Source organism: Echiichthys vipera (assembly GCF_963691815.1).
Source record: "Echiichthys vipera genome assembly, chromosome: 4".
In the NCBI taxonomy this organism is placed as follows: Eukaryota; Metazoa; Chordata; class Actinopteri; order Perciformes; family Trachinidae; genus Echiichthys; species Echiichthys vipera.
The window spans coordinates 29,043,377-29,063,084 of NC_139829.1; the positions used below are offsets into that span (position 1 = coordinate 29,043,377).

Here is a 19,708-nt window from a genome sequence, read left to right on the forward strand (position 1 = left end):
TACTCCCTGGAACTCCCTAAGGGACCCCTGGAAGTCCCCACACTGCAGATTGGGAAAATCTCCAATCCTGCTCCAGAGTTTAGAGAGCTGAGGCGCAGGGTTGGGTAAGTATTGCAACCCGTATTTCAAATATTTACTGCACACTCATGACATTTTGACAGTAATCTGACAATGAAGTGCAACTTTTCCCCTTAGAGGTGTCTGCTGGTGAACTCACTGGTGATGTCCAACATGGTCAGCATGGTGAAGTTGTCAAGACCTGATGGATGAGTATGTGTTTGTGTGTTGCCTTGCATTTATTACCAGTGACAGCACAGTCAGTGGGACAGGCGGGATGTGGCATCAGCTCTTGCAGACAGACAGACTTAAAAAGTGCCTTGTGTGACAAAAAAATGTGCCCAACAGTGAGAGAAAGATCCCCCCCCCCCTCTCTTTTCTTTTTTTAAAAAAACAAAAAGAAAGCCAGCTTCCTTCCTTCCTATGGTAAATTGTAGGGCCAGAAGTGGCGGAAATACGTCAGTTATGTGGGTTCTCTGAAGCTTGACTGTCTCTCTTAATTTCGGATGAAGGGAATGAGAGGGAGGGGGGGAAAGATTTGAATCACTCCTGTCGCTTTAAGGACACTTATCAAAGCCTTCTTATGCGAATAGAAAAAAAATACCATGAGCTACTGAGCAACTGATCAGCGCAGGGACGGACCCGGAGTGAATTTACAGGGGAAACTCAACATTATCTAAACTGGAATAGACCGCTTCATCGCCTCATGGAGTTTGGCTGCACACTGGATGGTTGTCTTATTCGGACGGCTCGGATCATTTAGGACATATTGCGCATAAGTAGCGCTCAGACTTGGGGATATTTTCACACTGAAAGTGCAGAGAGGAATATGCCTTAGAAAGTCCGGATTATTCACTCATCCAGCAGCCGCTGTCGATCCGCAGCCTACTTGTTCGCCAGGCGTTTTTTGTTTCGGACGGATCCTATCCAAAGCTCCGTGTTTGACAGCCTTGGATCATGGATTGGGGTGGTGGAAAACAACAACGGGCAGCGACATGATTTCCCTGCGCTGTCTGCGGTATGCAGCGAGGTTAGGCTTTAACATCGCGTGTTATTATTTTCCGATGCAACAAAAGTTCCAAAGCGGGTGTAATGCGTGGATTTGAACTATTTGGCCGTTTTGCACCTGCTTTAGCGGATACCGCGTCGACATAGTGCAGATTCGTGACAAAATAACGTGTGGATCCGCGTCGCTTTGCTCCGTCTCTCTCTCTCTCGCCCGTGTGGGATACATGGAACATTTGCTTCTCGTAATGGAGATAGGGGAGGTTTATACTCAAGGTCATTGAGTGTTATAGGGCTACATTTGCGTTATTTACACAAACACACACACGCGCGCGCGCACGCACGCACGCAGCGCTATCTTCACGTTATAGCGCACCCTACAATTGACAGTCCAGCGTGTGTTGACTTGTTATTACACGGTGAAGCAAGCGTTTGGGGCGAGCGCCTTCCGCGGAGTTCTATTTCTATTTCTTTTTGACACTGCGAGCTCTCTCTAACAACATGGATGTTAAATTGAAGCAGGGTCGGAGATGCCGGACCAAGCGGGAGAGGGTGCGGAGGTTGCGGGAGGCAGGAAGCAGAGACGCCCGCAGCCCCGACCCCAACTCCTCCTGCTCCGACAGGGAGGGACACAGTCCGGGGAGGGACGCCGCCTCCCTGCCCGGTAAAAAGGCGCCGCACCCCGCAGCCGCAGCCAGAGCTCCGCGTCCCCCCCGGCGGAAAAGACGGGAGTCCAGCTCGCAGGAGGAGGATATCATTGATGGATTTGCTATCACCAGTTTCATCAGCCTGGACCGTCTGGAGGTAAGGAGGAACCGGATCATTACATGTTTGTTTGTCTGCATTCTTCATCAGTGGAGTGGCTCTCCAGTCGGGGGTCCACGAGCCCCCCACCCCACCCCCCCAATACATCAGCAACGTGAGGACTATTTCTAATTTGTCTGTAATTCACTTGAGATGATTCCAATTAGAGACTGGATAAGGACGACTCTTGTAATCATCTGGGTTTCCTGATCAATCCTGGGTGTAATTCTCATCACACAGGGCTGATGACAGCTGTAGAGTTCAATACTAAGGAATAAACAGCACCGGTGTTCCCTTATTGGGCTACCTGCTTCATGGAGCTGATTGTTTGTCTGTTTGGAGTCCTTGAGATGAAAGTGTTTGCAAATCACTGCATCACACAACTCTGTTTGCAGAATAATGCAAGTTCAAGGCTTTATGAATGAGATGTTAATCATTGGCAGCTATGGTTTGTCAAGGGAACTATCAGGTGCTGCTGTCAGTAGGGCTCCGGCTTGGATTGTTTTATTCACTGTGAGTTGTCAGTGCACTCTTGACATCTTGCTCTTTGATAAACTGCCATTCATCTGTTACGGGCACATGCTGATAACTGTGTTTCTGTCATTACTGTGTGTTATGTCTGATGTCAGAGGAATGATTTCTGGAAGAAAGGAGGTTCTTCTGTGACATCCCCTTATCTCTTTTATAACATTATGTTCGAGATGACAAAACATTACTCCCTGTGGGACATCAGGCTGACTGACAAGGTAGGCCTGTGTGTTTTTTCCCATTCCTCATTCTGGGAATGGTAGCACGACTGCAGATGAAATATAAATCACAGGCTTTGATCAACATAGCTAACATATTACATGCCCACCGAGATCAGTATATTTTAAGATGATGACCTCATTTAAAAGCCCGTGGATCATACCATAGGCCACCTCATTTCAGTGACAACCTCCCATGTAGGCTTAGCAATGGAATTAATCAGTCACGATTGACTCTTTCCTCCTACATAGTGCTTAGTCAGTGTCATGGTTGAATAGAGATTTGCAGCATAATAACTGCATGAGATACTGTATGAAGCAGTTGTCCACTCTCATACATAGAATCCAAGTCTCACTCACTCGCCACCTCCCCTCTGTTAACAAGTTTGACCTGTCTGGGTCATCAGTAGTTAAATTGCTATTCCATTTAGCTCGGCCCCTCACAGTGCTTAGAGTGTGTGTGAAAGCAGATAGGGGAGGAATAAAAGGAGGGGTGGTAGTGTGCGTGAACTCTAACCATAAATAACTATTCTGCCCCACAAAGCCAGAGTGCAACTACAAAATAATTTGAACAATTAAAAAAGGCTTTAAAGTATGTTTACTGTCCAAACGAATGAACAGTTGGCATATCTATGCTAGATTATGGTTTACTGGATTGTCATGGTATGATTTTTATCCAAATCAATTCCCCAAACTGTGCAGAACTCATACTACTAGTGATTTCATAGTTACAGCACTCAGGCTTTGTAGGGCAGTATTGTTATCCTGTAATTAATACAAAAGGATAAAAGACACACCTGGATGTAAAAATATTAGATCTCATAATATCTATAACCATGAGATTCCATAGCATCATAAAGTAGGATAAACTCACCATTTAGTGCCGCATCCAGGCTACAGCATGGCTTCCCTAAGATAAACTCGTTACTTGTTACCAAATGTGCATTAAATCTGTGTGTTGGTGCCCATTCGCGCTGATTTGTATGAGTGCGGCATTGCGCTGGGATGTTGTATTTGTGAGTATTTCTGCCCTTTGTGCTGCATGGCTGACACTTCTGACAGCTGCTGACTGTGAAAGACTTTGAGGATTTCAGAGCAGCAAAGTGCTCCTTACTGGCATCTTCTGCCAGCATGCCGGTGTCTCTGCTGCTGTCAACCTGGTGCCCTGCCCTATTGACTTCTAGAAATATTCCCATGTGTGTGTTTGATGCAGTTAAAGGTCATTTTTGTTCACATGTTTCACATCTTTCCCTGCTGCCGTCCTGTTTGTTTGCTGCAGAGCAGATTGCGATTTCTCTTTAGATGCTTTACCATAGTAAACAAACTGCCTCTTTGTGGCTGAAAGGCAAATGAAGTCAAATAGTTATTAAAACTTTGTTTGCTGTACATATTCCAGAGCAGTGATAGTTTTGTTACTAAAGTGCTAAATCCATGTTGAATAAACATAGAGAAAACAGTGAGCGTTTCATTGGAGCTTATGTTTCAAGGCAAATGAGGCGTCATACGGTTCTATGGAAAATGATACTCGCATGCCAGCTACTTGTTGGTAATTGGTCTGATTTGCATGCAAATGGACTGCACTTATTAATAGTTGTTGGTGGTCTTGCTACAATTACATAAGGGGATATGCGGGGGTTTGCTTTGCCCCTTGACTTCCATGCATGCGGAGAATGAAGTGAGCACGTTGTATTTATACATATTTCATATCCTGTTTACTGCAAGTGACAGCCATAATCACATTTGTTTTCAGTTAGTAAACTGCATCACTGAATAAAATGCAGTGCAAAATATATACACACTGGAAACGTCTCATGATCGGTTATGACTCACGCGTTTACCTACTAACTGTACGCTTGAATGGTGCTCATGACCTACGCTACCTGTGCTAATTGCTCATCAATTATGAGGAGGACACAGCAGCGTTTGGCCAGGGAATAGCTCTGACCTATTGCATCATGCTCCGATAAGCACCCTCGGCGGGAGTGTGTGGTGTGTGTGGTCCTCCTGACCTCTTCCAAGTGACTGATGGCCAACACGGTTGTGTTTATGTCAGGCCTTATAATCAGGCTATTGTCTCATTAGCATTCTGCCAACATCAGTATCCCATTCTGTCTGGGTTCACTGAGCCCACATGGCCAACATACAAATATTTACCTTGTGTCTCTTAATCTCTATCTAAGCCCTCTGCTTTCCACGAAAGCACTCGAGAATGAGCATATTTTCCTTTTGGGTTACTGTCACCATTATTTGATTGTCCTATTTTAATCTGTAACTTGTGCACAGCTGCTACTGTCTGTTCATTAGAGCCCAAGGTTAAGGGTTCCTCCCAGAGCACTTTGAATTCTAAACAAAATTGGTACATTGTTGTTGTTGATATTCCAGCTCTGTGCTGATAGGATCAACCTCCCTTGATGAAGGCTTAGGCTGTACGGGGGTCTTGCCCGCTCCCGTAACCTGTTTCATTACAGCCGAAAGCAATTTCCAGTCGTGGGCGCATTTTATCACGGCATGTTTACTTGCTTTGAATCCCCCCGTTCCTCATAGGAAAGCAGCTTACTTACAATACCTGTTCAAATTGACTGTATAAGCACAGCCTGCTTTGTGATGGGCACCTTATCGTGATTAGAGGAATGTTAAGGATGATTCAGTGATGATTCAAAGTGTAAGCACAGTCAGTCTGCTATTGTGGGCTCTTGCAAAGAGAAAGGGAGAACCTTGCTCTTTGCAAGAGCCCACAACAGCCTGCAATATGTTAAGATTTCATTATTCTTTTTTGAATAAGACTTCAGATCATTTACTACACCTTTCATTCCTCTAGATTTTCCACATTCATTCTTGTTTTTTTTATAGCATAAATGTTAAAATGATTAATAGTCAGGTATTTCTCAAATGCTGAAATGCCGACCTCGTGGAAATAGACGGCTTTCACCTGACAGCAGCACTATTAAACAATTACCCGCTGTGGCTCAAGCCCTCCAGAAGTCTCCCTGTGGGTATCGAACAAGTGAGCAGATAATAAAATGACACAATTATCCATCTGTCACAGTATTAATAAGATGTTTGATTTGCTCCATTTGCTCTGTGAGTGACGTCGGAGTGGCAAATCCCCTCTTGTTAATCCACAATCCTTCTGTTCATCTGCTTTAACATGAATTTACAGATTTGTTTGGGTTTTTCGTTCCGCAGCATGAGTTTCTAAATTCACCCTAATGGGGATTTAGGTTTAGTTGATTTAGTGATATTACAACGGTGTCAAGGGCAGGCAAGTCCAAAGGCTGGGCATTTCAACAGAAATGGCTTTCATTAATAGAAGCTCCTAATTGGGATCTAGAGTCTTTCTCTTAATCCATTCAGGGACGTTTTGCTAAACATGCTTGCTCTTTTTCTGCATGACCCGGTTTGACACACTAAAGGCTCTTGGACACATGCACTGCAAACCTGGAATTATCTAGACATTACTTGGAGGAGCTGTACGTGCGAACACAAATGTCGGAATCAGTTGGATCAGACATTTATCGGACGTTGTAGTGCCAGCTCCTTGGTACGACTGTAATGTCTGACTGAGCTCAACGTGTGAGAATTCACAGCGAGCGAGTGGGCGTTTCTATCATGCAGCTAGCGCAAAGCCGGAAAAGGAAACAATCATCCAAGGTTGAAGAAGAAAGGACGGCAATGGAAATGTCTAACTGGAGCAACAATATGATTCAAGAACTTCTGTTGATAAGCTCCAACCCCAAAATCATCAGCCAAATTCAAGAAACAGCAGAAAACAAGGTTGTTTATGACCAAATTACGAACCGGCTACTTGACTATGATTCAATCTGCGTCATGTCCTTCCTCCTTCACGCTCTACCTAGGGACCACCCCTTGCCTAACCCAAACAGAGTATTACCAGTAAGTGAGAATGTGTTGTACACTGACATCTCCTGTTGTGTGCTGAACGTAAGAACAATGTCCACACCTGATTTGTCGGACATTGTTAACGTTACAAATCATCATCTGCCATTAGCCACTTTGCAGCTCTCCCTTAAGCAATATGGGGGGTTTAAAGCCCTTGCTGTAGGGGAGCTTGACACTGGTTGTTAGGGAAGATGTGCGTTGCTGCTTTACTCTTTCCACCAATATTTTTCCAGCTGGTGCGTGGATCCAAGCCAGCGACATTCCATAACAAGTATGTGTCTTTCCATTTCATCAAGTGCTCAGATGAAAGCGTCAAAGAATTCTACTTTTTCTGAGGCTTTCCCCTGAAATAACCACACTTGCACCTCTACAGCTCAAGTCCCAATGGATTCATTACTTGGCATCTCACACCTAGTACTCAGATAGCACCATGTGTTCCTTATTAGCAGTCATTAGAACAGCTAACACTCGGGAGAAATCCTCTGTGAAATGACGACACTTCATGCTAAAGACAATTAATAAACACAGCTAACACCTACGTAGAGATCTATTGAGGCATTCTGATCTTTAACCGATTTTGACACTTTCTTGAGTTTAACAGGTTAGAGACCTTAGGTAGTTTGTAGGTCCCATTTTTTTCTTATCTTTTCCTTGTGGTCAGCTTTGTGCTTTTGCTTTGCAAGTGCACTACCTGATTGCCGGTCTGGTAACACAGTGCAAACTGCTACTGACACTTGAAGCCACAGCAGTCGTCTCTGTAGTAAGATGTCTCGCTTCTGTGGTGAGGCAGCAGATTTGTTGCAGGGATTGTAGCAATCTTGCTTTGTGTTTTCTCTTTTCCCCTGACGGTGATAGTGCTGTGCATCATATGCCGGCACTGACAAACAACTCCAGCTTTAATTAACAAGGCAACCCCCTGAGGCTCCGCTGCTCATTGGCTGACGACGTCCCACCGAGAGAGCTTTCTTTTAATGCCAGTGGGACGTCCCCCGGCCCCAGCTCTCTCTAACTGTCACACTACACACTACAGGTGACAGCAGGGCTGATAAATGCATGGTTACATTCACTAGTCTTCTCTCTCTCTCACACACACACACACAAACACACACACACACACACACACACACACACACACACACACACACACACACACACACACATGCACACACGTACATGTACACATACACAGTATTGAACCTCCACTGTGCATCTGTCCAAACCATCAACCAGTGACCTAAATATATCCACCCAAGGAAGGTTCTAGTGTGTTGTGGAAGTGTGTTCATGTGGATCAGAAAGCCTGGCAATCACTTTGTCAGCCTCCTCGGTTTCTACAAAACTACTTGTATTCAGCTATGGATGATTTATGTGACAGAATAAAAGATAAGTGGAGAGAATGTTGCAGTTTACTGATTTCGAACAAGTCAATCAGAAAGGAAGAACCGGATGCCAACATGTAACACATACAGTATATGTGTCTGTAGGATGTTTAGGACTTCAACAGACAACTATTTTAATATCTGATTAATCCGCTGATTGTTTTCTTAATTGATTGAGTGTTTGGTGTGTAAACTGTGAGGAAAATAGAACATTAAGAGAATAAGCAAATGCTCATATTTGAGAAGCTGGAAGCATTTTATTTAAATGACAAAATTATTTTACTGTCAGAATTGGTGCTAAATAATTTTTAATTATTTAACAAAAAATAATTTCATCTCTGAGGATGTTCATTTATGTAAACAGGAATTAACACAAAATGCCAAACAGTATTAATTATTTATTGTAATAAAGAATATATTCCAAGAAGTCAATTTGGTTGCGGTCAGTAGTGTTCATGTGGATGTGTGTGGATAATGTGGTGTGAGGTGTAGTACGGTAAAATGTGTAACCTTAAAGCTAAGCGAAGCAAAAGGGCTTGAAAGCACTGGCAGGGAAGAGAGCGAGCCACACTGAAAGCATGGGCTTATAGCCTGTGGAGCACCGGGCCCAGGTGCTCCAGATCTGGCTGAGGGACTGCGATCAGGCTCCTCTTACTACCCTGAAAACAATACAGGCAAAGCGGCACACGAGCCGAGTAAACAGGAGCCGCCACAATAAATGGAGTATATCCCAATGTGTAAAGGCACAAGGGATCATTCGTCATTTTGAGTTGCTAATGCGGATATGGTACCGAGTTTAAATCCTGATACTAAAATAATACTTTTTTCTATACCTTGCTTTGAGGAATATGTAAGCACGGACAGCAGTACAAGAACTTTGCTGTATTAAATTTCAGGAAAGACTTCGCAAGTGAGCAAAATGCAGAAGCTAGGGCGGGTAGTAGCTCAGTCCATAGGTGACTTGGCAGGGAACCGGATGGTTGCCGGTTCGAGTCCCTGTGTGGGCCATGTATGGAGCATGGACTGGTGGCTAGAGAGGTGCCAGTTCATCTTCTGGGCACTGCCAAGGTGCTGTTGAGCAAGGCTGGCAGCCCCCTCGCTCTAACATCTCTCCATTAATTGCATGTATATAGGCTCTTTGTGCATGTGTGTGTATTTCAGGCCTGTGTGTGTGAAACATGAAATAAAATAATAGAGTGAAAAAATCTAATTTCCCCGTTGCGGGACTAATATAGGAATTCTTCTTCTTCGTCATTTAATAAAATATTTTGACCTTGTTGATTAGATCAGTTTATCAGAATCAAAGCCCCAGGGGGTTTGACACTCGTAGCGGTAGTGTGGTGGAGGAGATTCAAATGACAGCAGAGAGAGGAAATGGTTTAAAGGTAAATTGTGGTTTTTGACCACTAGCAGACCCATGGTGCAACAGCATAACCAGTAGATCCTTGTTTTGTTTGTATTGTGCACACACACACAAGGACACTTGCACACGCCTGAGCATTCAAGCCATGCGATTCAGATTGCTGCCAGCAGTTTCACACTTTTGTGCTAATTGACAATCGATCGTGGTAACAAAGCTTAGCAATGCATCCGTAAAGGCAGTGAAGAAGACTGCAAGTTAGACTACTTTGATGTTAACCGTGTAGGGTTTCAATTATTCAGAAATACAATGCTTGCTCTGCAAATGTTTTATGAGAAAGGAAATGTGTTCCAACATGCATGTTAGAATTGAAAGATACACACAACGCATTCTGATGAGAAACACTGAATTTGGACACACCTTTTACTTGTTTACTAGAATTCTTCAGCCAAGAGGATCCCAGTGAGTTTTCTTTTACCGCTTGAACTGCTGAAAGCTTCATTACTGTCTAAAGTTGGTAAAATTGTGATTTAAATGAGAGAACTTGTTTGGAAGAGTGGAATTGTGAGCACGCATGATGGCAGATTTTTGTACTTGACGGTTTGCAAAGTGAGTGCCGTATTACCCGACTAGATCACTGCGCTCTGAGAATGCAGGGCTACTTGTCGTTCCTAGAGTCTCCAAAAGTAGAATGGGAGGCAGAGCCTTCAGCTACCAAGCTCCTCTCCTGTGGAACCGACTCCCAAGTGTTTTTCCTGGAGGCAGACACTGTCCCCATATTTAAGAGTAAACTTAAAACCTTCCTCTTTGATAAAGCTTACAGCTAGGGCATACGAGCCCTGAGCTATGTTGTTATTTCTAAGATGAGTTTGTCAAGACAGATGTCCGTCCTCCACAGAACTGGGTCTGTCTGACGTTCCTGTCTGTTATAGTGAAGGTTTTCGTTGCCACCGTACTCTACGGGGGAATTGTTGGGTCTATGTAAATCATAAATAAGTCATGGAGTGTGATCTTTACCTACTCTGTAAAGTGTCCTGAGATAACTTTTGTTATGATATGGCACTGTAAAAAAAAAAAAAAAAATGGATTGATTTAAATGAGGTGGCACAGACATATTTCAGTAACAAACAAAAAAGTACCATACCCAGCCTAATAGGCACCAGGCAGAAAAGAGATGCATCTGTACGTCCCTAATTTCTGAGTCTTTCAGGCAGCAGCACTGGTATACTTTTTGCAAGGTAGTGGGATAAATCCATGCTGGCCCTGAAGTGTCCCTTTTTAAGCACTGTTAGTTGTCTATTTTGAGGTATCACTCCACAGCCTAAACGTAGCAGCACTACAAAACCTCAGAATAAGAGCCTCTTTGTTCTCAGGTACCGTGACGCGTGAGGAACTGCCGAAATGCGCAGACAGTATATAGCTGACACATATTAAGTGGCACATCAAAGCATGTTGGTAGCTCGTCTTAGGCACATATATCTATTTCCTGCCTGTCGTCCCGAGCTGTCTTCCATCTTCCTGTCTCAGTGTTTTCATTGCGGTGAATGACAGGATGTAATTATCCTGTGATTAAGATGCTGTCTCCGAGCCTGCGATGGATTAGGAGCCGCACTGTTAGAAGGTTCCCCGGTAATTATCCACAGCTGATTTGTCCCCCCTTTTTGCCTTTCATAACCCCTCTCCGGTTCCTCGACTGCTTGATTAAAGCGTGTTACTAAACAATGTTAACAAAAGATATTTCATTTGAGCAGTTTGAGTAAGAGTAATTGTTTGGAGATCGCTGCATAGTAATCATATTTGTCACTCAGCTGAGGTATTTTCCAGCCATGTGATTTTGGTTAATATATAATGGTGCTCTTGGCTGCTGACGCTCTGTATGAATGACTAACAGACGAGGGCTGTGAAGGATTTACAAAAAAAGTAATGAAACCTAAATAGAGGGCACTTTTTAAGTGGCTCATTAAGTAATGGCTGTTTTCCTTTTCAGCCGTGGCCTTCAGTGGCACAGAGCGAAGAGAAGGCTCTGAAAGCCAGGCCAACTTCAACCTTCGCATCACTTGAATCCCTTTTCAACATTTTGTTCGTGTGAGTGTAGGTCATTTTTTCCAGCCTTGCAGACTAATTCAGCGCAAAAGTCTATTCACTGAGTTGTATGTATGTATGTATGTGTGTTCATTCATCTTATCCCTGTCGGGTTCGCGGGGGGGAGGCGGGTGTGAGGCGGGGTACATCCTGGAAAGGACGCCAGTCTATCGCAAGGCACATAGAGACGAACAGAGACAGACAACCATTCACACCTACGGGCAATTTTAGAGTCATCAATGAACCTAACACGTGCATGTCTTTGGACTGTGGGAGGAACACGCAGTCACGGGGAGAACATACACAGAAACTCCACACAGAAAGCCTGGGACCTTCATGCTGTGAGGCGACAGTGCTAACCACTACACCCCTATGTATGTGTGTGCGGAGTTAAATAATAAACTCACTTCTAAGCGAGGTGAACACTTTCCAATAAAGTGGTCTGCGTGGCCATGTTACTGATAATTATGTTTAGAACAAATGTTTTGTTGATGCTCGCATTTATTGTATATCACTAGCGATCACTGTATCAGACATCAAAGGTTTGAGCCAGCGCAATAAGCACCCATTTGTCCCCATAAAATCAAGGATGTTTGATCAGTGCTGTTTGCAGACTCATTTTTAGACTTTTCATCAGCTACCAGCATATTTGACAGCGTTAGCTCTCCGTTATGTTCCAGTGGAGCACTCGAGAGTTTTTCTCAAATGAAAAAAAGAAAACAGCAGTGAAGACTTTTCATGATTGAAGAGATGTTTTCTCTTTTCTCCTGATTGCCCTCGGCGAGAGTTCGATAGACAGTTCATCCAATCACCCGCGTGGTAAACAGTTTTTAATGAGGACTCTTCAGATGGTTCTGTGAAACAAACCACCTGAAGAGTCAGGTTACCATTTAAGCCCTGATGAAACTGATATTAAGTGTATTTAGTGTATTCTACCGTTCAATCTATCATAGAACTAAGAACTTTTTAAGAAGAACTGGGTATCATGCACTGGGTATAGGGTTTTCAAAGTATTATTTATGTTTGAGTGAAGCGGGGACTCCCTGGATACGCTCTAATTGGCCCATCTGACCCCCTCCTAACTGTCCAGGCTCAAACACTGTACACATATCTTCTGCTTGACATGCTTAGTCATTTAATGACGTCAGCATGTTTTATGACCTTCGTAATTTGCTATGCCAGGCAGAATAAAATCCAACATTTATCCATTCTTTTATTCAACTGAATACCATCTGAAAATAACAAGTTAGGACACCACTTTCAAAACCGGTATAGCTAAGACTAGAACGTCATATCGAACAGTATTCATCATTCTACAACATGTTGAGCCTGAACAAATCTTAAGTCATTAAAATGCTGCTGATTACAAATCAGCCTCCAGTCCATGCGGTCATGTTTTTCAGGAGGACATGACTCATGCTGTCGTGGTATAGTCTTGCTACATGTTTTCTTAATAGATCGCTCTTGGTGTGAAAGCAATTAACGTTAACAGTTGTTGACATGCTCTTCTGCTACCGACACTCACTACCAACACCAGCTCTGAGGGGAATAGTCTTTATAGGCCAAGTGATGCTGACAATAATTGCTCAGCACTCAGCTCCTTGTCTGAAATAAGATACGGTGATATGTTGTCTGCAATTTATTACAGCTCGTTGTTTGTTGGTATGTTGATCATATTCACAGCATTCAGAGTTTTCTGTGTGTGTGTGTGTGTGTGTGTTTGTGTGTGGGTGTAGGCAAAGCCAAATAAGGACGTTTTTTGTGATAGCTTTGGCAGCCATGTAACAAACTGTGGCCAAGATAATAGAGCTTAGATAAGAGGGAGGTTACGCAATGTGGAATTTCTCTCTTCCCTATTGCCACTTGTGTTTCATTCACTCTGGCTGACATTTGCCTGACAACGCCTGGGCTGAGCGGCCATATTCAGTTTTCAGCACCTTGTCGGGCATCCACACTTTACTCTTTTGGCAGGTGGAGTATATGAGAGGGCATTCGTCATTGTCGACATGCTGGATGTGAAAGGGCATTAGTTTGTTACTGCATCAGGCAGATTATTGCCCTTTCATTCAAACTTGTATCTCAGCTGGTCATTTTTCATTCATCCACTGAGAGATCAGGACTCCACAGAGATCCTTTTAATTCTTTTGGTACATTTGAACTAGAATCTACATACTTACTTATCAGGATAAAACCCAAGTAATAGAGTTACAAAGGGTGAGGGGTCAAAAGAGGTAAAAGTGCATGCAATAGACCATAGACAATGTTAGGTGACAGCACCTTTGGTACCCCCAAAGTGCATATCATCCCATCATCCAATTATGTGCTCTGCTAACATCAGGGAAAAGCTAAATACTACGCTGATGAGGAAACTGATTTCTGTCTGGGTCAATTTTAGATGAAGCAACTGTGGTTTTGTGGTTTGTTATCAACTGTAACACTTTGTGTTTATAACATAAACCTATATTCAATTCAATTCAATTTCATTTATAGTGCCAAATCATAACAAAAGTTATCTCAGGACACTTTACAGAGTATGCATAGACCCAACAATCCCCCCGTAGAGTACGGTGGCAACGATCATTACATTATTCAGGGGAGCCCTATGTTCCTATTGTTTTATTATAACTCCAATTTTTACATTAGAATTTTGAATTGGAGGCAGTCGGAGCAATGATTTCACCGTGGGCTGCAATGGAGAACGTCTTGTGGTTTACATGCTGTTTCAGAGGCTTTTTGACCCGGCCAATATTAATATATAATATCGTAGGGGAAACACTAAACCGTCCTGGAGCTTTAACTCTATTTACTTGGCATGGAAACACAGGTATTGGAATTTCGGTCCCCATATTGGTCAAAGCTTGGTTTCTGGAAGCAGATTTTAGACCTCAGTCTACCTAGAGTTTTACATATCTGTATAAGATATCATCAGTTTTTAACAGGCTGGACCTGTTGCCAACTCAGGCACTCCTCACTTTATGAATCCTCGGAGCGTCCATGAAAGTCAATGTTGCAGCTGTGTGCTCAGCAGAGTGAGGAGGGAGAATGGGTTTGAAATATAATGGGATATATAATAAGGCATATGTAACATAGCCACTGCAGTAAAACCTGCATGGGCAAGACAAGCTCTGTCAGCCACAGTGGGATCTGGCTGACAGATCTGCCAAAGGAAAGTATTATCAGAGTGCTGTATGTCTCCTCCTCTCTCTGTCCCTGTCCATCTTCTCAGTGACTGCTTTCCTCTTTTCTAATATACTGCACAAACAGCACGTACATCTTCCCCTTTTTTTCTTCGCGGCCTGCAGGTTGTTTACCCATAGATCAAAGGCAGTAAAATGCATCTACTCCCTTTTTGCAAACAGGCCACACAGCTCATTTGAGAGAGGCCACTTTGTCAGTGCGTCTAAAATGGGGACAGACACCTTAGAATCAGCAGGGCTTTACCCAAGGCGTGGAATGAGATCAAAATTACACACACACACACACACACACACTCGGCGCCTGAGCACAAGGCCAGTTGTTGAGTCAATAAAGAAAACAGGCAGCGTGTGAGAGCGAGAGAACATAAACAGAACTCCGCAAAGCTACTGTTTGCATTCCACATCTCTCAACCTCATAGCGCAGCAGCTGTTTTATCGATGTGCAGTTCAAATACTACGCTTTTCATAGCAACACTGATATTGGTAATTAAAAAGTGGATACAAGCCAGTCTCTGTCATAATGCTGTTTGATACCAGCCGCAACAGCAGTGCTGTTAATGTTATCTTGTGTGTGTGTGTGTGTGTCTGTGTGTGTCATCATTACAAAACTGAGGTCCTGGAGACAGCTGCTGTAGTGGGAACTAACACAGAGGCGGTGTTGAGTATTTTGCCATGTTTTTATAGTATGTCTGTCTGTCTGTCTGTCTGTCTGTCTGTCTGTCTGTCTGTCTGTCTGTCTGCGCAAGAAGGCCAGGTTTGAAAATGGGTGTGATCTCAGCAGGGGGGCTGGAAGTAGTCCGATTGGTATGAATATGGTTGTGTCAATAACTTTTGGGTAAAATATATTTAATATAACAACAACAAACACTTCCTGGTAGAAAACTGGCAGTTGCAGAAATATGTGAGATCTGCAAACTTGTTAATTTCTGTTGTAATTTACAGCTTTACCCCTAACATGTAATAAAATAAAGCTAAACATAGTGGTCTGACCTATGTGAAGATTCTGCTGTACTTGTACTCGTCCTTGATACAGTGTGTTGATTTGATGAAGTAAATCTAGCGGTACAAAAAGCAACATCTCACTGCTGGTGGAATAAACTGCGAGTGACTGGTAGTGTCCATTTATTTAAAAATGTGACCCAACAGGTAAATTTGGTATAATGTGAGTGAAAGTGTCACATTAAAGCTTCAAGAGTGCTTTTTAGATGAATGAGGTGAGAGTTTATCCAGCTGTTCCTCACCCCACTTTGCTCAGCCCTGTTAAATTGTATGTACGGCATGCTGGGGTTTTCTACCCAGAAGTCTTTGTGGTCTAATTGGGTCCATAGACACAGAATATTAGTAATCAGCAGCTTAAACCACACTGTTCTTTTGTCGAAAGCTTGGCCGTCTATTTTTGTTTTCAATCGGAAGAGCACTGGAGTGTATATTACAAATGTAAGAACGTCAACAATGGCAAGGCATTCTTTAAAAGGTGATACAGCTGAACCGATTTTTATTGATGGAGGCACTTGAATGATTGCTTTGCTGGGTGGATTTCATAGGTCAATGAAACATTTCTGTGGCATATTAAACCTATTTTGTGGTTTTTATGAATAAGGAGAACCCGCACTTTACTTAGTTTCCATTTTATTATGTAGTATTATTCTGAAAGGATCTGGCTCACGGATACATCAGCATGGTGGATGCATGCCAGGACTGAGCTCAGACTCAAGCCTGAGTTTCAACCGAGTTCAGAGGGAGGGCATCCTGTACTTGACCCTAATGTCTAACCCTCATGTTACATTTGGCCTGTCCATCAGGTTACCACACATCTAAGGGAATGGGGATGAGAATCATCTTTGGTCTCTAATGGATTTTTGTGGCCATTCTGCTTTCCTCATCAGCCCATAGCTACATATCATCTTCAACAACATGTCAGACTCCCTCATTAGTGAAAACTGTAAGAATACCACAAAAAAGTTAAACTGGCAGGCTAACCAGGCTCATCTTTGATTGAAGTCAGTTTTCTGTCCACTGTTCCTGCATAGCTCAGTCAACATGATTATCAATAAATCAAAGTAGATACCATGGTTCATTTTCTTGCAAACGACATAATTCACTGAGACCGCTCACACTGACGCTACATCCTGTACATATGTAGACACCTCACAGAGGAGCTACTCCATGCACTGGAGACACCGACATGATTTAAGTGTAATTTGAACAGGTTCTATAAAAATAAATCAGTACATTTGAGCTAATTCCATTAAAAGGTCAATTTTGTAATTATGTCTTACAATTTTTCAGCTATTCCACAGGATTTGGCTTGGTTAGGAGGCACGCTGACTGGCTTTGAAGGGATACTTTGTCTCAATGCTCATTCCTCTCTCTCACCATACAAGAGTGCAGCAGATGTTGCTCTTGAGAAGCAAGGATTTGTAATCAAACAATGCAGATAATCATCATCTGTGTTAACTTGCACAGATGAGGCAGAGAGGCAAATGTATGGTGAATTTTTGGTATTTTATTGGACGAATGTAGGGCTGGATAATGTTTAAATATGATGATCATCTTTGAATGGAATTGATATTCTTAAAATAAAATCAAGATCTTGTGATACACATTTGCCATGTCTAAACAGGTAATTACAAACATTAACTGAAACTTCTTAGAAGATTTTTGGGAAGTCTAATTTCTGAAATTGCAGTTTTGGTTTCCTTATCAAACTTACACACTATCACCATACAGTTCAATGCTATTTAGATCAAGTGAATTACATGACCCAGGGTTTCCCATGCCTGGCAGGTTTTGTGATATATTAATGTCAGGCAATAAAGGTGGAGATGTATATTGTCAAAACAATATCAAAAACATGGCCAAATTGTGCTACAGCAATATTTGTGCTTTTGGATGCCACTTTACTTTCTGATCCTTCCACGTTATGTTCATTTTGCACTAAAGTTCTTAATAAAATCTTCATTAGCACCCCTATGGTAGAGCTATATATAACCATGTGGGTATTTCATATACACAATTATTTATTTAATTGCCAGAAAATATGCTATATTGTGAAAATAAATTGTTATTAAGAGATGAAATTACCTGCATTTAGAGGCCTTAGAACTAACATCAAAGTAAGTATGATACCAACAATCCTGAACCACACATCACTCTGATAAAGGTCATAGCAGGTAGGCAGGACTAGCTATGCAACATTGCTTTCCCCTCCAACACACAGTCAAATGAGATCCCAACACTTTCAGACACTTTGTTATCGGCTGTTAATGAGACACTTTGTGGGAATGAATACCTTCCCTCTTTTCCAGTCAATGTTCCCCAAGGCTATCAGTTCTCCCAGTGTGCCTCTGATGTGAAGCGGTCGCTGAGCGCAGACACATAGAGAGGCACACAATAAGGAAGGTAGAGAGTTGGAAAGCAATAGAAAGAAAGAGAGAGAATAGGGGGTAGTATTCCAGCTTCCTGCTTAATTGCTTCCTGGCAGCAGAGGTAAGCTTGTTCTCAGTACATAAATCCTCCTATTTTCATTTATCTGCTCCAGGTGTTGATGAAACAATTCCCCCACTGGATAATCATATTTCCCTTTCCCGCCTGCCAAGATGCTGAGAGATGGAGGTAACCCCCCCTTACACACACACACACCTTCAGGTCTGTGTGTGTGTGTGAATTGCTCTCTTTGGCATTTCAATTTGCACAATAATATAAGAGGTAGGAAACAGTTACACACACTCACAGGCTTTGCCAAAGTTATGTTGGGTGTCAGCGTGTGTATATACAATCAATCCTTGTCCCAACTCGTCATATACTGCCACTTTGTCAGGACCCTTTGGCGTCACTGGGAAGCCCTGTGCGTCAAACAAATGACCATCTGCACTGGGAAGCTCCGCACAGTAAACGCATGGCACTCCACTGCAGTTGCTGGTTTAAACGCAGGCAACTCGTGGTAAACATTTTTTATTATTTCATTATTTTTACAGCTGATCTGATTGAGACACATGGTCTCGATCTCATAGTTAACTTTGTAAATTCAAGCAAAACGGCTTGGTTAGGTATCATTGCTCATTGGTGGGGTTTAAATAAGTGCCTTTGTAACGTAAGTAGAGGACATGATTGGGACATGAACAGAACATGAACCGCGGTCTCCTGGTTCAATCTTTATTTCTCTTAATCATGGAGCATTTGCTCCAGTAGTTTGGCACAGACTCACAAGGGTGCCGTGTGCGGCCGAACGCAGAGGGCCATGAAAACAGCCTTATTTGACGACCCGTTATATATGTGTATGTGAAGGTTGGTGCCACCCAGAACAAAGCATACATTCAATCAGCCTCTCAATCAGTCACTCGGTCAGACACTATTCAACCGGTCTGCCAGCTCTTTGGTAAATTTAATAAACTTGTTGAAGTGGTCATCGTTTTATTATTTGTCTGTGCCTTTGTCTTTTTATGTGTTTATGTATCTGTACTTATGAGCTTTGTCTGTGCTTATGTGTTATCTTTTAAGTATGTGTGTTTATGCGCTCTGGTCTGTGCTCTTGGTCTGTGTTTACTGCTTATGTGCTTTTATTGTGCGTATGTGCATCGTCTGTGCTTTGTGTTTTTATTGTGCCTGTATGCTTGGGTTTTTACACGTGCCTTAGTATGTGGTTATGGTTCTGTGTTTACTGCTTATGTGCTTTTATTGAGCTTATATGCTTCAGTGTGTGTTTATGTGCTATTGTATGTTTTAGTTTAATGCCAATCAACATGCCAGGGACTTCAGAGGAACATTTTCTTAAAGTGCTTATGTTAATTTATGTGTCTTGCCCCTTCTTAAATAAATAAACAGAAACAAAACATTATCACATTCTCTCTGTATAAGAGCGTGTATTTTACTTTGGTTTTGTGAGACTTTTTATCCATAAACCTGTTCACAATGATCCTGAAGAAGTAAATGACCACTTTGAACTCTTGGTGTGTGTATTGCCCCAGCCTCTCCCATATCATTTTCTTCCCCTCTGTCGACTGATATGGTGTAATGCCATGTTTTATGGCAGAACAAGCCTTTATTTCTAGTAGCTGCCAGTCATTTGGTAGCCTCTGGCATTGCCTTTATCAGTTTTAAAGCCTATAAATGTAACTGAGGGTCACATACCTCTGGAGGCCTCTCCAAGCCTCTATAGCTGCAGGCAGGAATGTTAAA

The 19,708-nt window shown here is 42.6% G+C and overlaps 1 protein-coding gene across 5 annotated transcripts in view; it reads left to right on the forward strand.

The window, feature by feature from the left end:
- Positions 1–711: 711 nt before the first annotated feature.
- Positions 712–19,708, forward strand: part of fbrsl1 (fibrosin-like 1) — a 295,062-nt gene continuing 276,065 nt past the window's right edge. For all 5 annotated transcript variants that reach the window (XM_083912662.1, XM_083912665.1, XM_083912666.1 and 2 more), the window contains exon 1: positions 712–1,866. In XM_083912662.1, the coding sequence (XP_083768788.1) occupies positions 1,564–1,866 (303 nt within the window). In that variant the 5' untranslated portion in view covers positions 712–1,563. The remainder of the gene's footprint in view (positions 1,867–19,708) is intronic.